The following is a 19,058-nucleotide window of genomic DNA, read 5'->3' as shown; positions in this document are numbered from 1 at the left end:
GACCCCTTTTGTAGGCTTACAGATCTTTTGTGTTCCTGATAGTGTCATTCGCTGAGGCTACCCCCTACCCCTGCCCCACCTCTACCACCAAGAAAAGGAAGAGAAGAGGCTGCATTCATACAAACTAATGGGGCTCCTGGCAGGACTAAATATTAGCATCTACAACAATAGTAATGTCGAACAATTATAAGGTTAATAATAGTCATATAAACTAGACACAGATGAATGAAGTTATTTCATTTGGGATATTTACCCATTTAACACTTTTGTAATTGAGGACTCAGATTGTGCAAAACAGTACAAATAAAAATGACTGTCATGTTGAAGTCATGCCTACCATGCAGGTAGCTTGTGTCATTTTATCTCACTTAATTGTCTCAACAACCCTATGTGGGTTGTAGTGCCTGGAGTGGGTTGAATGTCGTCTGCCTCTAAACGATATTTTCACCTTCTCAGAATCTGTGGATGTAGATCTTTGCAGAACCTTTATATTTATTACCATGTCTCCTTGGGTTCCTCTTGAATTCTCCCCATCTCTTTGGCATACAGAGAGATAAAGTAACTCGCCCACAGCTTCACAGTTACTAAGTGGAAGAGCTGGCCCCAAATCTGGGCAGTCTGATTGGAGGCGTGTGTATCTTGAGATGAAATCATCCCAAAATTTTTTGGTGGGTCCCAAATTCATGACAAGTATTCTTATAAGAAGAGAAGAAGACAGAGAAGGAGAGTACCAGAACAGAAGGCCATGTGAAGATGAGGCATTAGAGTAATGCAGATAGAGGCCAAGGGATGCCAAGGACTGCTGGTATCTATCAGAAGCCAGGAAGAGACAGGGGAAGATTCCCAGGTTCCCAGGGAAGTCAGCCCTATAGACACCTTGCTTCCAGATTCACGGCCTGAACTGTGTGAGAGAATCAATTTCTGTTGTTTTAAGCCTCCCTATTTCCTTAAGGCTCTAAGAACTAGGGATTCTTGTTCTATTATTGAAAACTGTCTATGGAATTCCAGCCAGTCACAGACCACCAATGAAACAACTGAGGTCAGGTATGCATACCACTCCTCCAATCTGCTGCCCGAACGGACAAGTAACTCAAGTGATTCAAGGTGAAATAACATGATTAAGGTATCAATCATTTAGTACAGAGGTTAGGCACATGCCTACGAACTACTGTGATTTTAGGCCAATGTTTTCTCCTAGAAACTCTGAGATTGTGGGCAAGTCAGTTAGCCTCCTGTGTGTCACATCTGTTCTTCTGTGAAATGGGGAGAATTTAAGAGGAACTTAAGGAGACATGACAACAAATACAGCATGATATCCCGAGGGGGTCCTTAAACAGAAACTTAGCAAAGACTAAGGGAATCTGAATACACTATGTACTTTAGAAAACAATAATGTATCAATGCTGATTTATTAATTGCAACCACTATACCATACTAACCATAAGATGTTAATAATAAGGGATAATAGGAAAGAATGGGTATGGATTATGGAAAATCCTATGAATCTAAAATTGTTCTAAAATATTAAATTAAATATTTCTTGATATCAGTACCTGACCTCACAGTGTGATAGATTTAGAATAGTACCTGACACACTGTAGGAACCATTGTTAGTTATTATCGTTTTAGGATTATTAACAGAAACAAGGAATTCATATTTGCAATATTCCATGAAACAGGCTAAATTTTTTTTTTTTTTTTTTTTGTACCAGGGATTGAACCCAGAGGTACTCAATCACTGAGCCACATCCCCAGTCCTTTTTTATATTTTATTTAGAAACAGGGTCTCAGTGAATTGCTTAGTGACTCACTGTTGCTGAGACTGGCTTTGAACTCAAGATACTCCTGCCTAGGCATATGCCACCATGCCCAGCAAAACAGGCTAATTTTTTTAAAAAAGCAAGATGACACTGTATATTTAGAGTAAGGTTGTCAGAAAATGTTGTTAAAATTTGACTAGGTAAAGCCAAATAAATAACTAAAAATTCTTTCTAACTCAGTGTTTCTTGATTCTTCTAGATCTTTTCAAACTGTGATTTCTGACTACCCACCTACTACTTGCAATTCATGTGAACAAGATCTAGCTTGTTTATCTGAGAGATGTGAAAAAAGGAAGACTTGCAAATTGCAAATATAACTTTAAAACTTATCATTATGCTTTCCCCCTCCTATCTGCTACTGAATCAACTTTTTAAAAACACCTACCTCATTTTTACTTTTTTCTAGAAAACGGAACAGAATGTGTTATAGTGATTCTCTCTTTACTATTTTGACATCCTATTCTGACAAATGATACATTTCCTATATGTTTACTTAGATTCCCACAACAAGGAAAGACAAACACTTCTGATGAAACCAATCATTATAAGAGGTAAAGGTATTTTCCAAGACAATGATCTTATCAAGAGAGGAGATCCAGATTTAAGCGAATTGTTCTCACCTGTGTGAAGTCTGCATCATGAGATACTAAGAAAGCAGTTAAGAGACAAATTTGGAACAAAATTTTACACACTTTCTTAGGAAGTGAGAAAACAGTACTTACCCCAAGAGGAAAGTACTGTTGCTTTCAGAGAACTACTCTTCTGGGCCTTCTGTAAGAGAGGTAGATGGACACACAGGCAGATGAGAGTTTAGGTACAAACCAAAAAGGACAAGGAGAGGCACAAGCAGCAACTGGTTCCTCTGCCCAGAGAAGGGGACATCATAGGAAAGTAACAGCTGACTGTGCTTGGAACCCATTTCTCAAGGGACACCAGCCTAGGTCATTCATACTAAAACTCTTAGTGTCTGGACTTTTTAAATAGCCAAGATCAAAGCCCCAGTGAGCCTGGAGATTTATAATGAGGCATCACTACTCCAAGCGCTTTATCTGAATCATCAACAAAATGGATCTGCCTTCTGCAGTTCCCTTGGCGAATTTTCCTCCCAGAAACCCCATCTTGAAAGGTCTTTGAATTGGAGAATGCATTCCAAAGACAGCAATGAACAAATGATTTCACACCTGGGTTTTTCTTAAGAAACGTGCCAACACTATTATCATGAGGCAACTTTTAAATTTAATTCTGGGTCTCCTTGATGGTAGGCTGCATAGAATTCCACAATACTTCCAGGGTATCTATTCTCTCCTTTAGCAGTTCTGAAACTACATTAGGTGAAAAAGAGCCCAGGGATGCCATAAGTACATGAAGAAAAAGACTTTCCTGGGGAAATGGGGTTTTTTTTGTTTAATTGTTAAACAAAGATTAGCAATTTTCTTCCCTATGGTGCCTCTTGAAGTGTTTACTAGATTAATGAGTATCATGAATTTCTGATAGAGGGATTTAATAGTCTATATTAAATAAACTATAGGAACATATTCATTATCAGGACAAGGATTAACAGCTTCCTTCAGAACACAGTTTGGGAAACCGTGCTTCTCCACCAGAGACAGACATAAAAATAAATCATTCTGTCAGTTAACATTTAAATCCCATCCTCCTCATCCTTGATTGCCTAAAGTTTAGGCCATAAACCATTTTAAGACCAACTGATACTGTGCAACAAATGTCCAATAATCCACCAGGGTCTGGGCTGAGACCAGGACTGACAACTGCATTTTCCATTCTATGGGCACCCAAGATAACAATTTCATCAATACATGATAAAGTTTGCCCCCCACAATCTCCCCAAATATTTGCATTTAACAGCATTTTTCTTCTATCAAAAGGGCTTTTACTGTGTAGGGGGTGGTTTCTGTTGTTGTTGAAACTTTAACATTTTTGAACTCCTTGATATAAAAAAGATTCACTTCCTTACTAAGCCCGTTACACTCTCAACAGCTAGGGGGCGCTAGGTGGGAATCTAGCATTATCTGCAAATGAGACTCCACCAGAGTAACCATGGGGCAACAGATAGCACTGCAGGCAGTTGGTTTTCATACTCCCTCCTAGTCTCTCACATCTGACAGCTCATGGAAGCCATTTTTGGTCTGAAAGTAATTATGCCCAACAATATATAGATTCATTACTTCTGTTTCGGTGTAAAAATCCAACATACCATCTTTAATTAGTTGCCAGCTGTATTTGCTTTAAAAGGCTTTTCTTCTTTCTCCTCTTCTAATTCTTCAGACATCACCAGCTTAATGACATTTTGATTAGCTTGTTAGAATAATTTATTGTTTAGCTTTTCTAACGATTAGGGTGTTCACATCATACTCAATCCTTTACTCTATTTGATTTTGTGTAAACTTTCAGACAGGATTCAGTGAGTGGACATCAGAAACAATCAGGAAAGTCCATAAAATGAGAGTAGAAAGTAATAAATCCTCCACCAGTCTCCTCAAGGATGCTTCTCAAACAATCACTGGCCAGCATTTCTCCCACCTTTTTAAAGGGTAACAATCATCTGTACTGTCACAGCTGCATAAATTCCACCTTCAAAAGTAGTCTTAAGTTCTTCCACTGTGCAAGTTTTTTTTTTTTTTTTAAGTAAAGTATTTCCATCTCACCTACCTTCACAGTGGCCTTGTGAAGATGGATAGATGAGAGACAAATACATACCTAGATAAAGAGATATACTTAAATCTGTTCAGTGGCACTCTTCTGTTTCTGAAACTGACCTTAGTGAGTCTACCAGCACAGCCAGAGAGGATTATGGACCATAGGGATTTTCCAGGTTTTCTTTTGCTCCCCCAATGCAGAGTCATGGGGAATTCCAGAACAGAAGAGGCTAGCTAATCAGACTTTCACTGGACTGGAGGAATGTTTGCACAAGCATGTAAGCAGTCTCACCATAGAACACAGACCTGCATAATTCCGACCTTTCTGGTTCTACCCCAGAGGACCTTTTGCAGAGTTTTGATTCCTCATCACTCCACTGGTTATTGGAGAAGATCAGAGCTCACTGTGACTCTGAAGATGGACAGATAATATACCATGTCTCTCTGCTATAGCTGGAGAAACCTGTCAGAGAGGGTGGGTTTATCAGGTGAGGCCTCCACAACTCCCCACGTCATCCCTGATGCCTTGATTTCTCTCCTTTCCCATGAGCAATTCATTTGTATGTCCTGTCTCTTAGAAGAATCCCCAGAATCCAACCACCTTGAACTACTTTCATGTGTCCACCCCAGACCAAGTAATTCATCATCAGTGACTTTAAGATGCTGAAATAGCCTCTGGTCAGCCCACTGGCTCCCATCCTTGCTGCCTCTACTGTTCACTCAGAGTGATCCTTTCAAACATGAGCCCCTTCACATCCAACCAAAACTCCACAAAAGCTTCTCTTCTCATGCAGAATCAAACCTGTTGTCCTGACCGCAGCCCCCTAGGCTCAGGAGCTGCTGGTTGCCCCTGTGCTTCTCTGACCTGGTTCCTACTACCTGCTTAAGCTCATCCACTCCCTTCACTCCAGCCTCAATAGCCACCTTGCTGGTCCCCAAACACTTCCCCAGGGCTTTGTACTCCCTCTTCCCATGGCATGGTCTCCTCTTCAAGAAAGCCATGTGACACCCTCCTTCACTTCCCCAGGGCTCTACCTAAATGGCACCTTCATAGAAAGGCTTCTCTAGCCATCCCACCTCAGCCACTCTCTGATCTCTTACCATGCCTTATTTTACTTAGTATTTATCACCCCCTGACATCTGTATGTGTGTGTGTGTGTGTTTGTATGTGTGTGTGTGTGTGGTGTTGTCTGTCTCTCTTACCAGAATATAAACTCCAAGAGGCAGATATCTTGTTGGCTTTAATCAACACTGTGTTCCAGAACCGTGCACATATTGTGGTCTCCATTGATGGTTGCTGAATGAGTGAGTGAATAAATAAATCAGAATCCATTTTTACCAGTAACATCTATGCCCACTGCAACCCTGGAAGACATGGTTCTCATTGGGAAAAAAATTATTTTTGCTTAAAATCAAGGGATCCTAATCTTCAGTTGGAATGCTTATCTTTTAAAAGTAAAAGAAAAAAGGAATGCTTATCACTTCTGCAAACTGCAAATGGGTGAATCACTTGGCAATCAATGTTTGTTCACATGGACTTCTTGCCTTTGCTGACCACTAATTTGCTTCATAGGTGGGAAAAACATGTCACAATGAGCCTTTTTCTTTCTCAGAGTCAAGTCAGAATAAACTCAAGCTTGCTAGCATTTTCTGGAAAATCTCATCTTTGGATTTATTCCACAAAGAAAAGACAAATAGAGCTCAGTTCTTCTGGACTTCAAAAGAATTTCTGAACCCTGAGGTGAGGGACTTCTTGAGCAGACCCATCACAAGGATAGTCTTCCTCTGACTCCTGTGCCCCCTGCGCTGAGAAGTCAGAGGGGGGCTGCCGCTCAAGCACCAGGAGTTAATCCTGAGTCATCTTCTGGCCACAGGAAATGCCCGTGACCGCCCTCCCCTGCACCCAGTGCCAGGCCTGGCTCCCGACCAGAGGTTTCAGCTTCCTGAAGCTGTTTCATGCTGCCCGAAGGGCCTGGCAGCTTGTTTTCTTTCATTTTGTTTTTAAGTGATTGTACTAGACTTCAAGCAGAGAAGGAATAAGAAAGGATTGTACGACCCAGGATCACATCTTTGTCTCATTTTTGGTGGTAAATGATTCACAGGATGAACAATGAAAAGGAGACAGCCAGTTATAAGGCCAGAGCTGAAACGAGAGGGCTAAAGATACAAACATTTTTTTGAAAGTGTCTTGTAGCATTTCATTTCTTGTTGGCATTTTTGTTTTGTTTTGACTCCATGAACATCTCTTATCTTCCAGGAAACGGTTTGCACAGTAATGTGACACTCAGGTTGGAGGCCAGTGACCTCATTCCTGTGTGAACGTGGGCAGGTCTCCATGCCTCACTTTCCTCATCTGGTAAAGTGAAATAGTTCCCATTTTATGGGGGTTTTGCGAGAATGAAATCAGGCAATAGTAATAAAATATTCAACAGTGCCTGGCACTGGTAAGTGCTCAATAAAGGAAGCTACGATAAACACGAATCCTGAGTGAACCCCACAGAGGGGATTGGGGCGGGAGTCATTAAGAAATGAGTGAAGCTTCAGCCCAGGCCCCAATTTAGGAGTGGGAGCTTAGGAGTGACTGGGACCTACCAGTGGCTCAAAGCGAGATAGGAATCCAGATTACCATCAGGAAACCTTTCTAAGTTAGCATTTCTGGTGAATTGCCTAAGGTGATAGCAAAAAAAAAAAAAACCAACACTGGAATCTTCAGTAACTTGCTGTCATGGTTTTCTTGCCTTATTTGTAATAAACATACACTTTCATACCTCATTGATTTCCAATTTTGCATTCCTTTTCTCAAGGAAGGCCCCTCAAATTGTATACTCTTGAGGTCCCACAAAATCTGGTTTCCTCCCAAAGTGGTCTAATTAAATCTTCGCCATGATCCTAAAGGTGGATATTATCATTGTTTCAAAATCTGAAAACTAAAGGGCTGAGAAAAAATCAGTATCCCACAGATAGACAGCGGGACCTGGCAGGACTGCGAGTTAAACACAGGGTTCTCTATACCCAAAACGAAATTCTTCCCATTACGCTCACCTTCCCCCATCAGGTGCATCTTAAAGGCTTTGAAAATTAAGTTCTAGGCAAAAACAGGTATGAGTACATAGCATCACTGTTCATAATTGCCAAAAGGTGAAAACAAACTAAATGTCCATCGACAGATAAGTGGATAAATAAAATATGGTATATCCATATAATAAAATATTATTCAGTCTTAAAAAGGAATGAAATTTTGACATATGCTACAGCCTGGATGAACCTTGAGGATGTTATGTTATATAAAATAACAGAATAGTTATATTCATAGAGACAGCACAATGGTGGATGGGGTTGGGGAACCAGGAAAGGCAGCTATTAGGGGCAGCTAATAGGTAAAGGGTGCAGAGTTTAATGTAAGCTCGGGCGGGTCTCGGTGGCGGGAACAAATGTAAGTTCAGCGGGCTTGGCGGGCACAGTTAGCAGCCAAATAAAATCGGACAGAAAGTGGCCAGAGCAAGCTTTATTGGAATTTGGCTCTCGGGTGAAATTCCCAGATCCCCGGGGTATAGGGACCCGGAGAAAATCGCACGTGGCCCAGGTTGCCCAGGGTTTTATAGACTGGGGTGGGAGGGGGTCCTGCTGAGTGACAGGTGGGTGTGAAGGGTCAGTGGAACTTTCCATCCACCTTGCTGCGAACTTTCTGGTCACCTTCGGCGGCAGCTTCTTTGTTCCAGCTGCTCAGCTTTGCCCTCTACAGTCGCCTAATTTCCGACCTAACATTTAATTTTGGGATGATGAAAAGTGCTAGAGATGGTTTGTGTGAAGGTTTTACAACATATGAATTTACTTGATGCCACTGAATTTGACACTTAAATATTCTTAAAGGTAAATTTTAAAGACTGGAGATGTATTTGAGCTTGGTGGTAGAGCACTTGCCTAGCACATAGGAGGCCCTGGGTTTGATCCCCAGCACTGCAAAACAGAAAAGGGTAAATTTTACATTACGTGTGTTTTAACATAGACACACACACAACCCTAGCCTAAAATGTAAAACTTAGACCACGAAGTATGTCTCTAGCATTTAGCACATTGTGGGTATTATGTATTAGAATGACAAGAAGTTGTTATGTATCCTTCTTTGAAATTATTTTCCTGAATGTCTTGAAATGTGAGACAAAGATAGCAGCTTCCTAATTCCTTGTTTCCTATGTTACACACAACTACAAGTCAGCCATAGAATTCTGCAAACAGCCCCCTGCGTAAGGTGTCGCACACACAGCTACCTCAGAGGTAGACTCAAAGGCAACACACCCATTTGTAGGGCCTTCTTGGAGCTATTCACTGAGACGTACTTGCAGAAAGACACAAGGAGGTAGAAGACTTGTCATTGGTGCTGGAGAGGAGTAGGGAGAACATCAAGCCCGGTCCAAGCTGATGGTCATTACCAGGATTCCCAGGGTTCCAGATGGCTCCCAGCCCCGCTTACTCAGTGTCTCCTCTCCTGGGAGTGTTTTGTGAGGCCCTGAGGCAGACCCATCTGGGGCTTGACTGTCAATTTTTGATGTGGTTGAGTGGCTGTATCCAGGGGAGACCCAAGCTGAATGCAGTGAGTCAGGTAGGTGTACGTGGCTCCCTAAAGTCAGGGACAGATGAAAATGGCTCATCCTAAATCTTCCAAACAAAGGTCAGCTGAGGGGCTGGAGTGCAGGACACTGTTTCCCCGAGGCCTGTGCTGCTGTGTCCACTCCCCCGCCCCTTGTCTCAGAGCCCTCGAAGAGTGTCAGGCTCACAGATGAAGTCAGAGCCTCCGGGCTGGCTCTGAACAACCAAGATAGTATCCTATGGTCTCAGCCAGCCTGTCTAAAAATGTCTACGGCAAGCGTACAGAACTCTCTTAACCACCATAAGATACGGGATAGTATACATTGCTCGAAAGGAAGCAGAGTCTGGAGATAGCTAGGAAGAACTGTTCTTAAAGAGATCCAACCTGCAAGTGCATTTGGGATTCACAGCAGCTTGAGGTCTGGGCTCCTTCCCTGCAAGAGAGTGAGTCTGTGGATCTGACTGTTTTCAATTGATGTAGCTCAGGGTCCTTCTCTACAGATACCCTCAACCCCCTCATTTTCTACCCAGTATTGCTTTCCCTTGCCTTTGGCTTCTGCCTCCACATAGCTGCTGAATACTTCTAAAATTGGACTGACTCCTGAACCATCATCTTTCTTTCCTCCAGCCTGATGCATTCAATCCCTCCCTCTCTCTCTCTCTCTCTCTCTCTCTCATTCTCTCTCTCTCTCTGTCCTTGTCCTGTCAGCTTCACCTTCCATTATCAAACTTTAGATTTCCTGCCTATATCTCTCAGTTCAAATTTCACAAAGTATAGTCTTCCCTTCTACATGGTTTGGCTTTCTGGTTTGGTTATCTGGTCAACTGCAATTCAAAAATATTAAATGGAAAAATTCCAGACATAATTCATAAACTTTAAATTGTGTACCATTCTAAGTGGCCCAATGAAATCACTTTTAAAATTTTTAATATGCCAGCTAGGCTGTGGCTCAGTGGTAGAGTGTTCACCTAGCATGCATGAAGCCCTCACGTGCACACACACACACACACACACAGAAAAATAAATAAATAAAGGTATTTTGCCCACCTACAACTAAAAAAATATATATATATATAAATTTTCAATACATTCAGTTTTCAATAATGGGAATGTTTTCTGAAACATTACTATGTCAAACATCAAATGAATACTTGCAGTGATTTTTTTCCTAGTGAATCTTGAAATTTTTTTCTTCTTCTTTTTAATTTTTTTTTATCATACTGGAAATTGAACCCAGGGCCTTATGAGTGCTAGACAAGTTCTCTACCGCTCAGCTAAACCCCCGCAACCCCTTAAAGTTCTTTTTAAAAGAAAGTTTGTCCATCCATCAACTGAAGGGCATCTAGGTTGGTTCCATACAATGGAATATTACTCTGCCATGAAGAATGATAAAATTATGGCATTTGCAGGCAAATGGATGAAATTGTAGAATATCATGCTAAGTGAGATAAGCCAATCTCAAAAAACTAAAGGATGAATGATCTCGCTGATAAGCGGATGAGGACATATAATGGGGGGTAGGAGGGGTTAGCGTTAGGGTTAGGGTTAGGTTTAGAGTTAGGGATAAGGAGGGTGGTAAGAATGGAGGAAAGAAGGACAGTATAGAGGGAAAAGAGGGGTGGGAGGGGTGGGGGGAAGGGAAAAATAACAGAATGAATCAAACAACATTGCCCTATGTAAAATTATGATTTTTAATAAAAATAAATAAATAAATAAATAAATAAAAGAATACCAGTAAGGAAAAAAAAAAAAAGAAAGTTTGAAATATGTAAACACAGCACAACAAAATCTTGCACCATCCTGTTCCATACCACACAAGACATGAATCATCCTTTTGTCCACTGTATCCACTGTATATATGCTACCCACCTAATAGTCATGTAGTTATCAGATCAGTTATCAGATCAACTGTCATGGTATCGAAGTACTTGTATTCAAGTAACACTTATTTTACTTATAAACAGCCTTTAAGTATAGGAGCAGTGATGCTGACAATTCAGATATGCCAAAGAGAAGCCATAATGGGTTTCTTTTAAAGTAAAAAAGTGTAAGTCTTCAACTTAATAAGAAAAGGAAAAACTTACATGCCGAGGTTGCTAAGATCTATGGTAAGAACAAATCTTCCACCTGTGAAATTGTAAAGAAAGAAAAAGAAATTCATGCTAGTTTTGCTGTCGTTAGAAATACCAGGGTGTGCCAGGTACCATGGTGCACACTTGTAATTCCAGCGATTTGGAAGTCTGAGGCAGGACAATCATGAGTTCGAACCCAGTCTTAGCAATTTAGTGAGGTCCTAAGCATTTAATAAGACCCTGTCTCAAAATAAAAATTTAAAAAGGGTTGGAGATATGGCTCAGTGGTTAAGTGCCCCTGGGTTCAATATCTGATTACCTCCCCCACAAAAAGAAATACTGGGGTGTGCAAGGAATCAAACATGTTCATTGAAGTAGCTTGGCAAGGCAAACTTTACTTCAGCAGAAGAGTGTGCTACTGATCATGGCAAGCAAGCACACTTGAGTGGACAGTCCACCTGACTTTATCCCTAATGCAGCACCGCCCCTTGCTCTGATAGGAAGAGCTCAGGGTTACAATCTATGTGATTGGCTAATTTTAAATTGGAAAAAGGTTATAGTTAAAGGGAAATGATATGGTTAAAATGGCTACGATTAGATCTTACATCCTAATTAAAGCTAAATACTATTTTCTGAAAATGGAAGACCAAACTTTCTATTTCTCACGAGGTCACACCTCAAGCTGAGTAAGCTACAGTCACAGTATGTGATAATTATTTCATTATGATAGAAAAGGCATTAAATTTGCATATGTATGTATAGGAAAAAAACATAGTAAGTATAGGGTTTGGTCCTATCCTTTGTTTCAGGTATTCCTTGAGGGCATTGGAACTTATCTCCCATGAAAAAGGTGAATCATAATATGCAGAAACAGAAGAAAATAATCTGGTGGGCTAAGGGGACGTAGTTTCCATTCAGGGCACCTTGAGGGTGCAGGCAGCACATGAATTGACTGCTGGTAGGACAATAAGGCTGCCTCCCTCCCCGGTGGTGTGGATAGAGCACTTTCCAGGGGAGGGCACCAGGCACTACATCTTCAGGAAGCAAGACCATGTCTTCCGTGTGCATCACTGCTTGGTACAAGTTATCCAGAGCAGTGTCAATAGGCAAATGGAGTCCCTGTACCATTACTTCACTTTATATTTTCCCCTAAATTCCTCTTTGCATTTTCTCTGCCCTACATTTTAAGCCTTTTCTTAGCTTTCATCACAGCCTCAGCAGAGGACCCATTTTCCCTCTCCGGTTGCTTTCTGTACCCTCCTAGCCATTTATTCATGTACTCACATGTTTACTCAATATCCATTGAATGCCTGCTCTGTAACAATACTGAACAATAATACTGGAAGTCTCTATGTGGGATGGCACAAGGTACTCAATGTAAATGACAAATTCAATTTCACAGATTGAATTGGGTCTTTGGATTTCTCCCAGGACCTTGTTTCTGCCTGCATGGAGTTGGCTGAGAGAATGAAATTGTATCCACTCCCACTCACGTTCCATGAGCAAGAGCTAGTCATTGGGGTTCTCTTAACGTCAAAACAGGCTTGGAGAGGTAGTCTGATTGTCTTCCAGGAGGAAGTGATTTGGGGTGGTAGCAGAACCCCAGAGAAATTTCTATGGAGTGGGCAGATAGACAGCTATGCAGGAATCCCTTATCTCAGCTCATCCAAAGAGGCCGATGGTGACTACGCGGGATGTCTGTGTACAGAAACTCAAGACTTAGGAAAGTCTCACTTGCCTGGGGATCTCAATCAGACTCTTATCGTTGAATACCATCAGCTTCATATCTTTCAATCCAAACTGATGATCCCACATTTACAGTTTACACTTTGACATTATCTCCATTTCCAGATTTCCATATCCAGCTGCCTAAGTGGCATCTGCATTTGGTTATCTTCTAGCATCTCAAACTGATCATGTTCTTGATTCACTTCCTCTTTCCCCAGTCTAACCTCTCTCAGTGAAGAGTATCATTCAGTTTCTCAGGCTAAAACCTCTTTTTTTTTTTTTCATATCCACATCCAATCCATCCATAAACTTTCTGTTTTCAAAGTATCTCCTTCATTTCAAGGATTTCCGGTTTTTTTGTTGTTGTTGTTTTGTTTTTTGAGAATCTCTATCTCTTTGTTGAGATGATCTTTTGCTTCCTGCAGGTGCTCTTTCAGCTTATGGGTATTATCATTCATTGCCTGCATTTGCTCTCTTATCTCATCCTTTGCTTCACGAATCATCTTAATCATGTATAATCTGAAGTCCTTTTCTGACATTTCTTCTAACATACTGTCATTGGATTCTATTACTATAGAATCTAGATTTGTTTGGATCATTTTCTTCCCTTGTTTTTTCATGTTGTTCATGTATCTTCCCCTCTAGCAGTGCAGATCTGGGATATTGCAGATTTCCCCCTATAGGCTTATAGTGGCCCTATAGGTTTCCAAAACCCTTTCTTTAAGGGGAGATCAATATTAGCAGTGCCCAAATCAGACACTATGCAATCCTAGACCAAATAGCCCCTATGGGACAATAACAAAATTGTCATAATAAACAAAGTGAGTTCAAATATTATCTTCGGTAAAACAAACAGGTTTGCAATAAGGTCTGCTTCAAAGTATCTCATGACCACCTCTTCCTCCTACATCACCAACATTCTAGTCCCAACCACCATTGTGTCTGTCCTCAACAGTCACACATTACTGTTTTGCCCCAAACACCTTCCGACCTTGCCACATGCATTGTAACTTCCACAGTAGACGGAGTGATTCTCTCTTTTTTTTTTTTTTTTGGCGGTGCTGGGGATTGAACTCGGGGCCTTGTGCCTGCAAGGCAGGCACTCCACCAACTGAGCCATATCCCCAGCCCCGATTCTCTTTAAATGTAAATTCCATCACATCATTCTGGATTTCCTATGGCACTCTAACTTGTTTAAAATTCAAGGTCAAGACTATGTATGATCTGACCACTGTCTCCAAACCTGACCACTTTCCCTTTCCCTTGTCATACTCTACTTGCCCTTGAAATTCCTAGCGTGGGGCTGTCTCGGTGTCTTAGCACTTTCCTGTGTCACCCATGTCATCTAGGGCTCTGTCAGATGGCATTGGTAAAGGAGACTCTCCCTGAGTATCGTAAATAAACAAACACATCCTTGCTGTCCCCCTTTCCTTTTACACAGCTTTATTCTTCATCCTAGCCCTGATCACTTCCTGATCTTGAGTCTCTCTTCCCACTACTCTCAAGCCTAGAGAATTTGCTGCAAGAGTTCAGAACTTGATTGTTATTTTTTTTTCCCCAAAGGGCACAGTCTCTGTTTCAAGGATGATATCTGCATTATGGAAAAGAATATCGAGTTTCTTAAAAAATAAAAAAATTTAAAAAAAACTAGAAATAGGACAATCATATGATCCAGCCATCCCACCTCTAGGTATATATTTGAAGGAGAAGAAATCAGTATGTTGAAGAAATGTCTGCACTTGCATGCTTATCAGAGCACTATTCACATTAGCCGAGATATGGAACCAACCTAGGTGTCCATCAGTGGGTGAAAGGATAAAAAAATGTTTTATGTGCACAATGGAATGTTATTCAACCACAAAAAAAGAACAAAATTCTGTCTTTTGTAACAGTATGAATAGAACTGGGGCTTATTACATTAAGTGAAATAAGTTAGGCACAGTAAGAGAAATGCCACATGTTCTCACTTATATGTGGAAGATAAAAAGTTGATCTTAAAAGGATAGAGAATTCAATAGTGGTTACCAGAAGCTGGGAAGGGTGTGGGAGAGGGAGGGATGGAGAGAGGAGGGTCCATGGGTACAGGGAGAAATAATGCTGACTGTTCTAAAGCAGAGCAGGAAAACCGTGGTTGAAAACAATTAATTGAATATTTCAAAAGAGTGAATAGAAGGGACTATAAACATTCCCAACACAAAGAAAGATACATATCTGAGGTGAGAGGTGTGCTAATGACCCTGATAGGATCATTACACACTGTATGTGTGCACTGAAATGCCACACTAGACCCATACACATGTATCAGTACTATGTGTCTATTTAAAATAAAATATATTTTAAAAGAGTGATACTTGGCACAAAACCAGTACTCAGTAAATACTTATTGAATGAATGGATAAATTACAGTTAATAGTGGATTTCTAAAGTGAAAGCAATATTAGGGACACTGAAAATGGAAAAGCAAGCTAAATAAACTTGTAAATAAGAATTCCATATGGGAAATGTCTTTTATCCAATTAAAAAATAAGAAAAGGGTGTTTTATTTTCCCTAACCTAACTTCTAATCTTCCTGTAAAATAATATTTTTATTTTTCAGACTTCCTTTTAATTATCTGCAGAGAATTTAACATGGAATACAGAAACCTCAGGTATTTTCATTTAGCTTGTTTCTCTTTTTTACTCTCCTTACATGTAACTTAAATGCTTATGTTTTATTTCACATCTTTACTGTTTTCATTAAATTAAAATTATTATAGGAACAATCATATTTCAATTGCTCTTTTGACATTTCATTGATCAGCATTTCACTAAAGATATCAACTTTCTCTAGGATGCAGAGAGACTAATAGAACTTACACAAAAATTTCTCCTGAATGAATTTCCCCACCTTCTTGGTGATTGTACACCTGCCTTCCTTATAAGGAGAACAAGGAAGTAAATCATGTTGAAGTTGCTTTTAAACACAGCTTTTCTTCTTTACCTGTCCAGGTAGTCTCTGTTTTCATTTCAGTCTTAATGAAAACTTTTTAATTTACATCTCGAGTTTCTTTTCAAAGCAGTGTAAGTAGTATTTAAAATTTTACACTTCAAGAAAGAAAGCCTTTAACGATCTTCAGCTTTGGTCTTGTAACGTTGAAGGTAATTCATTTTTTAATCTGCACAGCGAGAACTGAAACGAATGGGGATTGAGCTGCTCTGCCTGTTCTTTCTATTTCTAGGAAGGAATGATCTCGTACAAGGTAAGACCTCCGTTCTCGGATATGTTGCTTTCAAGATATGCTTGACAAACCTGTCATTTGGTTCAGAAACTAGACCTACAGTCATTTTTTATTTGATCTGTTTGATGGCTCTTTTGCCACCGAGCGAACACTTTAACAAATTACAGGCAAACACAGGGCTGGTCCCACCGTGAATGTTCTAGGCCTAAAGTAAATAAATACGAAGGTTACACAGGCATTTTAATGAGGAGAATTAAATAGCATTACTGCACAGTAGGACTTCTTAATGCCTTTGTGACAGTCATTTTGGAAACTTCTATTTTCTTATACAATAAGTCCCTCCTCTTGAGAGTAATAATCTTGAGAGAGAAAAAGGATTTTACTTCACAAACAGAAATCCCACATCTGTAAGAGAAGCATTTTAAAGGGGTACAAATAATTTTAAAAATTAATGTGGCAGGTATTTAGTAAGAATAATAAAGAGGATGATTCTGTACTTGTGAACGATTATGTGTTCATATTTTAATAAAGAAAGAGAATGATGATTTTTGGTTTATAAGGCACACATATTTTCAACACGGTAGATGTGAAATGTAAATTTTTATGTGAGTTGCTAGCATTTTGAGAATTGACTTTTGAAGACGAAAATACATTTTGATATTGTTTTGTTCAAGTAATTCAAGAGGCATAAGTCTCATAAATAGAATGAATGAAAGTGTACTTAATCCCTTGCACCTTGCTGGGTTTAAACGTAGGTGGCTGTGCCGTGGGAGGAGCAGAAACCTGTGGAGACTGCTTACTCATTGGACCTCAGTGTGCCTGGTGTTCCCAGGAGGTAAAACAAATGACCTCAACGTGTTTTTAAAAGTTCTGTGCAGTTACACTTATGTTGATTTCCTCAATGATAGCTCAGATAATGTCCTTCTTTCTGTGGGGTTATATGAGTAAAACAAATCAAGAAAGGATAATGAAAGTATTAGTGGATCAAAGTTGCATTCACATGATTGCTGTCAAACACAATTCATGGAAGGAACGCATGTCGAATTATTCCAAATAAAATACTTAACCCAGAATCCTTTATTTAACCTGGTTCCTCTTCTTATTTTAAGGTCATTTCTTATGGGTTGCATATAAAATGTTGAGACTTTCTGGACAATCAGCAATCATGGAGATATTTTCTGAAGTTAAACACACATTTAATATCAGTACTATAGCTGGGTTCTATCTGGAACTAGGATCCATTGTGAGCCACTGCTAATTTCTATAAGCAGCATTCTAGTTTGAGGGAAAACATTATTACTCAGACCTTATTCAGTTCTTTTAAAAATTATATTTTCATAATCTCAGTCACTCTGTATCACACCAATGACAAAGCTCCAAATAGACCTTCCTTATCTAAAACTGAAAACTATATGAAGTTGTGGGAGGATGACTGGGGGGTGTACAGAAAGCACTCTAAGTCACTGCCAGTGCTGTGATACCATAGAGTGGTCCGCAAAGGTGTCATGGTAAGACACCTAACTCTGAATTTTAAAACAAGTCTCTACTTACTGGATCTCGTAGAAAGAATCTAAACACACATCAAGCCATATAAATGCCAAGTTCAGCAGGAGATGAGTAGCAAGCTCAAAGGGAAGCAAATCAGACCCGGGCTGTAGCTGTTAAAACCCAAATCCCACATTAAACGTGTATCCAAGGAGGGCGGCCTCCCAGACAAAAGAGCACCAACCTGGCTCACTGACCTGGCTCACTCCCTTGACTGATGGGGCCACAAACAACATTTGAGGGAATTATTCTCTTTTGAACTCATGTATCAAACGCAGGTTTGAGAGTGTACATGTGGAGGGTAGGCATTTTTTTTTTTTTTTTTTTTTTGGACATTGACTTTCTAAAGAAGACAGCTTTAATTTCATTACAGAGACACAAAATAGCAAACCATTCTAGAATTTTTATTTAAATGCACTTTTTAACAGTCATTTAAGAGAATTTCCTAAGGTACGACAGATAGCTTTACTTGTGGATGACGCTTGCTAAATGATTGTCATATTTTATGACAAGATTAGGAGTCCGTTCCAATAGCAAAAGTAGTTATCGGGTTATCAATTGAGGTAATTGGAACAAAAAGGAAAATAGACATCTGCTTGGGAAAAACACACAATAGGTTGTGTGGTTAACACCACCTCTGACCTCTGGCAAAAGCTGGGACTACAGCTGATAGCAACTGCATTGTGTTGAGAAGTCTCTTGCAGCTTGCTCAGCCACTGTCTGCCTTTCTTACATTATGAGAAGTACAAGGGTTAGTGTTAGGGTTAGAGTTAGGGTTAGGGAGGGGGGCAAGTATGGAGGAAGGAAGCACTGTATAGAGGGTAAAGAGGGGTGGGAGGGGTGGGGGGAAGGGAAAAAATAACAGAATGAATCAAACAACATTACTCTATGTAAATTTATGATTACACAAATGGTATGCCTTTATGCCATGTACAAGCAGAGAAACAACATGTATCCCATTTGTTTACAATAAAAAAAAAAAAAAAAAAAGAGAGAAGTACGAGAGTTTGCCATGCCTGACCCAGATCCTCAAATACACATAGGCCTGACTGGTAGATAACAAATTATATTCTCGAAATTTAATTTCAGAAGAGAGGTAGCTTTTTTACTTGGTGAAAACATCAAGAGTGGCTTTGAATTTGAAGGGACCAGGAAAAAATTTGGGCATTGGTTTGGTTCTAAGCATAAGGGTCAATGGGCCTTGAGTTCAACTTTTCCTAGTGCCAGCTCTAGAGCAGCCAAGCTGTCAGGTAAGATAGGTATCTCTGGGTTCCAGTTCTCTGCTCTCGGTGCTACAGGAATGGAATGGCTACATCTCTGCTGGAAAACACTATACCATGCTGCCCAGGTGAATTCAACGGGACCTGGGAAACTCCAGAGTCCTGTATAGAAAAGCAGGCTTTTAAACCATCATGTACTTCCCTTCCTTA

General features: G+C 40.1%; 1 protein-coding gene and 1 long non-coding RNA gene across 21 annotated transcripts in view; one reads left to right on the top strand and one right to left on the bottom strand.

Annotated features, from left to right (window-relative positions):
• LOC306656532 overlaps window positions 1-8,110 on the bottom strand; it is an 84,689-nt gene extending 76,579 nt beyond the window's left edge. Inside the window, exon 1 of the long non-coding RNA XR_013762543.1 lies at window positions 4,784-8,110. This is a non-coding gene — a long non-coding RNA (uncharacterized lncRNA). The remainder of the gene's footprint in view (window positions 1-4,783) is intronic.
• Window positions 1-19,058, top strand: part of ITGB6 (integrin subunit beta 6) — a 125,062-nt gene that overhangs the window by 39,449 nt on the left and 66,555 nt on the right. For 8 of the 20 annotated variants that reach the window (XM_079131771.1, XM_079131782.1, XM_079131781.1 and 5 more), the window contains 4 exons: window positions 15,462-15,513; window positions 15,696-15,925; window positions 16,029-16,104; window positions 16,839-16,918. In XM_079131771.1, coding sequence (XP_078987897.1) covers window positions 16,044-16,104; window positions 16,839-16,918 — 141 coding nt within the window. In that variant the 5' untranslated portion in view covers window positions 15,462-15,513; window positions 15,696-15,925; window positions 16,029-16,043. The remainder of the gene's footprint in view (window positions 1-15,461; window positions 15,514-15,695; window positions 15,926-16,028; window positions 16,105-16,838; window positions 16,919-19,058) is intronic. The other 12 variants (XM_079131766.1, XM_079131780.1, XM_079131779.1 and 9 more) reach the window with 6 other exon arrangements.

Source organism: Sciurus vulgaris (assembly GCF_902686455.1).
Source record: "Sciurus vulgaris genome assembly, chromosome: 3".
Classification (NCBI taxonomy): Eukaryota; Metazoa; Chordata; class Mammalia; order Rodentia; family Sciuridae; genus Sciurus; species Sciurus vulgaris.
The sequence above is the reverse complement of the archived record's forward strand: the minus strand, read 5'-3'. Positions and strand labels throughout refer to the sequence as shown.